Source organism: Oryza sativa, chromosome 3 (genome assembly GCF_034140825.1).
Source record: "Oryza sativa Japonica Group chromosome 3, ASM3414082v1".
NCBI lineage: Eukaryota > Viridiplantae > Streptophyta > Magnoliopsida > Poales > Poaceae > Oryza > Oryza sativa.
Window position 1 is genome coordinate 30,457,406 of NC_089037.1, and position 8,981 is coordinate 30,466,386.

At 44.4% G+C, this 8,981-nt stretch overlaps 1 protein-coding gene across 1 annotated transcript; it reads right to left on the reverse strand.

The window, feature by feature from the left end:
• Positions 1-7,598: 7,598 nt before the first annotated feature.
• Positions 7,599-8,645, reverse strand: LOC107278660 (EPIDERMAL PATTERNING FACTOR-like protein 2). Its single transcript, XM_015777588.3, has 3 exons — positions 8,519-8,645; positions 8,358-8,401; positions 7,599-8,259 (listed from the first exon to the last, which is right to left on the reverse strand). Exons 1-3 carry the CDS (start codon positions 8,592-8,594, stop codon positions 7,996-7,998), a joined length of 384 nt encoding a protein of 127 aa, XP_015633074.2. The 5' UTR covers positions 8,595-8,645; the 3' UTR covers positions 7,599-7,995.
• Between the last annotated feature and the right edge of the window lie 336 nt (positions 8,646-8,981).

Sequence of the window (8,981 nt, forward strand, 5' to 3'; positions counted from 1 at the left end):
TTGCTGACCAGTGACCACTGTACTCTTGCCACCATTTCATAGAGATATCTTCCAATAATCAGTAGTACTAATTCAGTACTCTCGCTCGTCCTTCAATTAATTTGTCTGGCCGGTCGAATAATATGCGTGCGTTCAGCTCCCAAACTGTCGCCATACTTCACGATCGTCTTTTCACGGTATTCCTAGGGTATTCCATCACTCCGTCGCCATCGAACGCACCACAAACGAACGCACCCGGTTAGCTAGCTAATCGAGATCGTTTATTCCATGGACCACATATTGGATTCCATATAGACACAGGGATATACATCGATCCAACCGAGCCGAGTCGATGGAGATCTTTTCATGTTTTCAGGGGACTAAGACTTAGACTCGTCACTTGCCTGACAGCCCAGCCACAATATGATAGATCGAACCACGCACACATGTTTGGATTCCTATCTGGTACAACTCTATATCACTCGTTTCGTCTTAAAATGTATAATACTTTTAACTTTTTTCATAATGTTTATCAGTTTATCTTATAAAAATAGGTATATATTACTCCCTTCTGGTTGATAATACTTATCGTTTTGAACACGGACACGGTCTCCAAAAAACAACTTTGACTATTATTTTTATTATAATATTTGTAAAAATATTAACAAATATATGATCTTATTAAAGTATTTTTAAGACTAATCTATATATGTAATCACCCTATTTAAAAGATAAATATTTTAAAAATGATTTATAATCAAAGATTCTTTAATTTTGACCTCATTCTTGTGTAAAACGACAAGTACTATCAGCCCAGAGGGAGTATTTATTTTATTGTGATTTGTTTTGATTGCGAAAGAAACTATAATTTTAATTTATATTTTTACATATCTACACTGAAATTTTAAATAAGGTGAATTATCAGACATTATATGAAAAATTAACGTTATTGTATATTTTAGGACAAATGAAGTACTCCCTCCGTCCCTAAATAGAAGGGATTTTGGTTGAATGTGACGTATTCTATTATAACGAATCTAGACAGACTTTATGTTTAGATTTATTGTAATAGGATATGTTATATCCAGAAAAAAAAATCTCTCTTATATTTAGAGACGGAGTGAGTATATATCTGCTTCGCTGTCCACTATGGCTGTATGGCATGCAGTATCCATCCGTTGAGATACTCCTCTGATCCTACTACCTACTCGTATCGGATCCTCCCATACACTAACACGTCAGACCTGACGTCACTCGTGAACAGGCGCATGATTAATTACCAAGATATACGCTGGTGTTCGAGCTAATCCACCCGGATGCATGTAATGATTGGTGGTAGCTGCAGCTAGCCGCCCCGTCGACGTAGACTTCCGATTGATCGACCATACACACGCAGGCCGGCTCTGGCTGGACCATTCATTCGTTCGATCGATCAGTTTGTGTGGATCAATGGTCCAGGGCTCGATCGGATCAGTCGTCCGGGACTATTTTGGATATTCTTGAATTGTTCTAGGTATATTTAGTTTTTCCTTTTTGCGAAACCAGATATATAAATTTCACGATGGATAACTATCTCTGAATTTATATGTAGTATAAAGTAAGTAAATTTATTATAGAATGGAGGGTGTACTGCACGTCGCACGGGGTGGGCTAGTTAGCTAAGCTAGCGTAAGGATGGGGGCCCTGGACTGTAGCGGCGACCGTATGCACGTCAGCACATGGCCTCTGTTGCTGATGCATCAATTTCTTTTCCGATCTAGGAGTACTATGTATACATGCACGCCCCCGGGTGGTACGCCGCACGTACCGGCGATGCTGAGCTGTGCTATGCAGCTGGGGATGTAGACAGACTATATTATTAGCCAGACATGTACACTTCTATAATCCTACCATAAGATATTTTAACCGTGTTCTTTATATTTTGAGACAAAGGTAACATTCAATAGTCACTTATAGCTAGTTTTAGCCAATCAATCAGCCCTATCCTTTGCTAAGCCAAAGTGAAAATTCAAATTTTAAAGTTGTTTTTAACATACTTTCAATGTGATTTTTTTTCAACACTAGCTTATAAGTCACTAAAAACACATATATGCAAATTTTACATCTAAATTATTTATTTCGTTAATAAGCCATTATAATCAGCTTTTGTCCTTTCTCTCTGATTTTGATCTATCTATCGTGTTACTTTAAGCTTAATCCGAATGTGAATGGTTCAGATCGTTGTATCAGAATATGCCAATATTTAGTATCAGCAGGTTGATTTTTTTTTTAAAGACAGATGGAGTACTGCAAATCTGATACTAGTTTCACAGCATTATTATTATTCATGCCCTCCGCTGCATGTGTGCGTTGCCTCCGTCCGGCCTGACAAAAGCCCGCGTACGCGCCTCTGGTCCCAGCCCAGCGTGGGCCAGCGAGGCCCCGGCCGGACCAGTACCACGACGACACCATCAGTCCATCACACAACCCTGCGTAGCACTAGCACGGAGATGCATACAGCTGAACCGTGAACGAGCAAGGGGAACGCGACGAAATTAAGTCTATGCCCCCCCCCCCCCCCCCCCCCAACACACACACACGCGCGCGCGCGCAGTAGTGTGCAGCGCAGCGGCGGCGTTTCGCGACTGTGGACTGAACTAGCATGGCGGAACATGCCCACGTTCCGTCCACCGTGGTAGCCCCGCCTAGCTACCTTTTTTCTTTGGAGGATGTATATATGCCGTGCCGGCCCACCGCCCACGTGAGGACGGGTCCCTCATCGCGACGTTCATGCAGGCGCATCGATCACGCATGGCACATCTGGTGACCTGGAGCTAGCGCCAGCGCCTGTACACGACACGGGAAAAGAACGGAAAATATATCATCAGAAGAGCAAACATCGTCGTCGTCCGGAAGCGGGAGGTAGCCATGCATGCGGATGCAGATGCAGCCCATGCTGCTGATGCTTCTCTGTGCGGCGTGGGAAAAACGCGGTCAGCAGCGGAGTTTTAGCCAGAAGAAGCCACCATCACAAGAGTACAAGACTGGGCTGTTCTCTCATTCCAAGCCGCATGCGCGTCGCATCAACCTGCAGCCCATGATGATGAGTAGGGATGTGTGTTGGATCGATTGGCCCAACACGGAGAGAAGTCCCGAATTCGAAGAGCCTGGCCCATCACTCTGATTTCATTTCATACGCTTGCTGACTGCTGAGTAGTATGTACGCAAAAAAGTCCTTTGTGACTCCCTCAAATATAGGGCTGATTTGGTTTGAAGCCAAAACTTGCCATACCAAAATATTGGTATTTTGAACAGTAATTTTGGCAATGTTTGGTTTGCTACCAATACTTACCAATACCACACAAATGTTGCTAAAATATTGGCATTGGCAAAATCTTGCCCATGATTTGGCATTGCCAATAGTTTGGCATGGTTGCAAACCAAACAAGCCCATAGGCCCCTCAATTGTTAAAACCGTTCAATTCAACTCTTTGGATGGTTTTCATGGTGGTTTTATCCTACGTAGCATCTGTATACCATTTTAGCCTTGTCTTTTATGTGACTTGGCACTTACAAGCCATTCCAATCCCCAAAAAAAATGAAATTAAAAGATAGGGGGACCCACGTGTAAGTCTCTCAAGAGAAAAAGTTAGGGACCCACATGTCATTCTCTCTCCTTTCCTCCCTTGTTCTCTTCCTCCTCTCTCTCACCGGCGAATAAAGATAGGCCGTCACTAGCGCTCCACCTCCACTACAGCCGACCACTGTGACTAGGGATGCCACTGACAGCAAGATGGAGAGAAGAGGGAGGCGAGCTTATTGGTGTGCTTAGGGAGGTGAAAAGTTCCACAAGACAATCAAATGGCGCAACGGCAAACTAGAGAGGCTTCGGGCGGTGGAGAGAAGAAGATGGCGAGGGGAGCTCGTTGGAGGTTGGGCGGTCGTCTTCATTGGGCTCACCACAACTCTCCGGACATACGCATAAGGAGGCCAAGAAATCCGTGCTGGCAGATCCGGTTGTGTAGACACACGGTAAAATGGGGGAACGGGGCCCCATTGCCATCTTTAGTCGTGATAGATCCTAGTAGCCATGCAGTCAGCGATGAGGCGAGGGGAGGCGGGAAAAGAAGCCCGATAGTTGGTGGCGCAACCCATTGCTGCCTCGAGCACCCCGACCACCTATGTCCGTTGTCGCCCTTCTATCGGCCTCTACCTCGAGCTCACCGCTAGGACCACATCGCTCAGAGCACGCCTCCTCACCGAATCTAGCGCCCGTGAGATAGAAGGTAATCGACACCACTGTCAATGTAGGATCTGTTTTCCTCTGTTTTTCTGCACTACCACCTTCACTCCATGTTTGGTGACGCGACTAGTCACCGATGACGGAGATAGGGATTGACACTGGCGCTAGATATGAAGGGGAGATAAAATAGAGGGAGGGAGGAAGAGAGAGATGATGATATGTGGGGCCCACCATTTTTTATTTTCATGAGACTGACATGTGGGACCACCATTTTTTTTTGTTAGCTGACTCTAGCACCATGTACCTGTCAAGTAGCACGAAAACCATATCAATATGTCGCGTAGGCGTCACGTTAGCGAAAACCATCACTAGTCTTGGGAGTCATTTGGTACTGATCCTAATACTTGAGAAAACTCTTACACCTGGTTTTGCAATTGAGAGATATATGTCAGGTTCAATCTGTTTTTGTGGAAATCGAGTTGAACTTTTTCTAAGTACGCAGTGCTTGGCTCCATCCATTGCAGATTAAGGTTATACTCCCTACATTCTAAAATATAAGGCATAACCACCCTTAACCCAAAGAACAAGAAAATAATTATTATCATATTGTAGTTTAAATCATCCTAATAAATATAGTGTATGCATCCAATAGGATTAGATAACATGAGAGTGGATGATTTAAAAAAGTAATAATTTAATAGAGAAGGTGCCATAGTTAATTGTCTGATTGCATGCATGCCTTATACTCCCTCTATCTATTTTTAATAGTCATATTTCCAAATCTGAAAAATTTATTTTTGATAGTCATATTTCAATCCAACAACCTATCCTTTTAATGGCTTTCTCAGATTTAATGCGTGACTCTTCATTCTTCCACACAAGATTGGCTACATAGGTATCGAGAAATGTAAATATTAATGAATCGCTTATTTACGAGGAATAACTAGTAGCATATTTAAATCGATGATAAGTAGAATTACTTATTCTTGGTCTGTGTGCCAAGATGAAATATGACTATCAAAAGTAGATGGGGGGAGTATTATCTAACATGTTAAAAAAAGTGGTTGTGCCATGGAATGGATGGAGTAGCATATATTTTTGTTTTATCAAAATACTCATCATTCCCAACGTGCCAAAACATTTTTAGAGGTGACCTTACATCTCCACTCTTCATCCGGCCAACCAGCCATACAACTGTCAATTAATTAGATTTAATGTTGCTTTGGGAAATAATCCAAATGTAGTTAATGAAGATAACGATGTAATTTGCCGCATTTCCTTTTATTCGCTGGAAAAATTGCTATAGAATGATGATCTGGAACGTGCTACTGCAGTGACTCCGCCATGGTGGCATGGTTGTAGTCTGCTGCTCCGCGTACTAGAAAGGTGATGAATAGTAATCTTATTATTTGGGAGAAGAGAGAGCTCAACTAGGGCTGGACAAATAGCTCGGGCTCGTGAACTCGGCTCAAGCTCGGCTCGGGCTCGCCTGGCTCGGCTCGGCTCGAATCCTGAACGAGCCGAGCCCGAGCCTGGGTTTTAGCTCGTTTGTGAACCGAGCCGAGCCCGAGCCAGCTCGCGAGCAGTTCACGAGCTTAGTAGGCTCGGTTTGAATAGAAAGACTTCTGGCCGAAAACCAAAAAATCCCATCAATTTGTTATATGTTGGCTGCATACAATATACCTAATTATCTTTGTAGGGACTTGAGAGTTATTATCTGAATAACCAAGTCATTGCAAAGCAACACAACTGCTGCTGGCAATACAACTGCTGCTATTGCAAAGCTCACGAGCCAGCTCGAGCCGGCTCGAGCCAGACCACGAGCCGAGCCGAGCCTAATGTACAGCTCGGTTGGAGAACCGAGCCGAGCCAAGCCGAGCCTGGCATTTCGCGAGCTTCCACGAGCCGAGCCGAGCCTGGCTCGGCTCGGCTCGTTTCCACCCCTAAGCTCAACTCAGGCCTCACATGGTATAGTTGTTACCGATGGAAAACTCGAATGCGGCCGTTTCATCGCGTAAATGCAGAGTTCTTGATGCTCACTTTTGTGAGGTGAAGTTGATGGCAATTAAGCGAGACGACAGATGCATGAATGATGATGATTATGGAGGCGATACGGCCTGAGGTTGGGCCGCTGGGGTCGATTACGGTCGATATTTGGCCCGGCAACTCCAACTGTTGTTTTGTGGGTACTGCTTTGGCTACAGTACCGATATTCTTGGCTTTGTTTGATCAGATACTTGTAGGGTTACAATTTTTAGCCGCCGCGGTGGACAATAATTTGCCACTAATATATACTTCCTCCGTTTCACAATGTAAGTCATTTTAGCATTTCCCACATTCATAGTGACGTTAATAAATCTAAATAGATATATATGTCTAGATTCATTAACATCAATATGAATGTGAGAAATACTAGAATGACTTACATTGTGAAACGGAGAGAGTACTCCTCCTGTTCTAAATTTAGGTTGTTTGAGTTGTCTATGTGAAGAGGTTTTCGCCTACCCTTTAAAAGTAAGAGTTGTTAAAATGATCGATCTTGTTAATCTAGTGACTAAAATTTAGCCAATATATATATATATATATATTAAAAAATACGAGACAACACAAGATGCTGCAAACGGAAGAAATAGAGGACTAAAATACAAGAACAACTTAGGCACCATTCTGATCAACTCAATTATCAGCTGGGTTACTCTCTCGTTTTCTATCAGCAATGTTTTGTGTCGCACTGTGAACGCCCTCACACCGTGGTCCGTGGATGCCCTCCCATGGGTAAGTATTCAATGGGGATTCAGCACTGTCATTTTCTTGCACCCATGGAGGTAGGCAAAGATTGATCTGCATGTGATAGCATCCGAGTTGAATGCAGTGGCCATTGCTGAATCGAGTACCTGTTGAGTTAGTCACGCACGCATTTCTACTGCTACCAACCTTGGTGCTAAATTTCAGTGGTGGCGCCGAGGCAATAGCTGAATTTGTGCAAAACTGTAGAGAGATGATGCATAGCTGTACGTTTAGCCTTGAATGTGAGCCAAAAACCTGTACTACTACCGTGCAATTTCATTTGAAACAGATTGTACTGTGCAACTGTTCATGTTTGCCTACCAAGGTACTACTAGTACTAGTGGTAGTAGTGTGAAGTGTATAGTAGGTGCAACTTTTTTCACCGAGTTTTCAGAAGCGAATCCTGAAAGGACATGCCCTGGTAGTGTATCAAATGCTTACGGCTTCCTTCAAAACAAAAGAGACGCACTAGCAATGATGAGCATACATCCAAGTCCAGTACTACAAAAGTTTTTCTTGTCTTACTACCGGACAATGCGATGCTGCATTGCTTTTGCATCTTCTTGGAAAATATTTTGCAGGCAATGTGCGCAGCATTAAGCTTGGTAGAAAAGACAATATAAGTGCAGTTGTTAAGATGCTAACTCGCTGATAAAGAACGAGATAACCAAACATTAAGCTTGGTAGCAAAGACAATGTAAGTACTATCTTGACAACTTTTGGTTTTGAATTTTGAAGGGATTAAAAAAAACACTCAATTATGAAATGCAGGCTTGGAATTTTGATCCATCCAACTCTTGATGGAAAATGGACATGACACACTTAATTACACCACAAACTAAACATAGTACTACAAAATTAGAACACAATGGATTCAGAGTATAATAACACCTTCAGAATCGTTTCTCTGAATCTCTGCACCTAAAGCCATAACAACAACTACTAACGGAATTCAGAAACTTTAATTTCACCATCTCCGGGAGCGAAAAATCTCAAGCATTTCTTGATCATGGATCCAGCGCCCTCCTGGTGTCTGCGCACCTGCACTTCCAGTTCAACGGCTTGTAGTTGGTGGAGCTCTCGTCGTCGTCGTCGGCGGCGGCGGCTCTGGAGAAGAAGAAGGCGCGGAGGCGGCCGGCACGCGGCGCCACGGGCACCTGCACCGCCTCGCACCGCCCGCACGGCGCGCACTTGCCCTCGCACCGCGGCGGCCGCGACCCGATCAGCGCCTCCGACATCGCCGCCCACCCCTTCCCGCCCGTCTGCTCCACCTGCACCGGCCAATGCAGCTCAGGTGTTCGTTCATATGCGCCACAAAGAGAGAAAAAGACTTGAAAGAGCAAAAGGAGTCCTCCATCGATCTTTTTACCTCTGGAGGAGGCTCCTTGATCTGGTGATGATGCAACTCTCCACCTGCAGCAGCAGCAGAAGTGATGGCTGCATCAGAATTCAGGGAGATCTAGGCAGCTTTGCTTAGGTAGGTTCAGCTCGATCATGTGTGCAAAAAAGAAGATTTCATTTTTCACGTACCTTCGGTGGACGGCAGGCCATGAGAGGAGAGCAGAAGGAGCAGCAGCGATGAGGAGCAAAGCAGCAGAAGTTCCATGGCGAGCTCGAGCGAGTAAACGAACTGAACGTTTGCTAATCGGTGGATGATGAGGAGAGAAAACAGTAGGATGCTACCTCTGCTTATATATATCAGATTCAGAGGTCGCATTGCCAACATATGCTCACTGTTCACATGTGCAGGAGGGGTTTCTTGCAACTTTGGTGCTGGAAGTTAATGTGAGAAAGAAGAGAGAGAGAGGAGGAGGCTGTGTCTACAGTGGTGTACGAGTAGCTACGGATGAGGCCATTGAATGCATCTGAGTTCTGAAGCCATAAAGGCTTTGGCATCAGTGAGATCAGAGCGAGACAGAGGCACAAAAGTTGGGAGGAGAGAGAAGCAGCAGCAGGACACTAGGGCTGGGGTGCAGAGGCTAGCATGCATGGC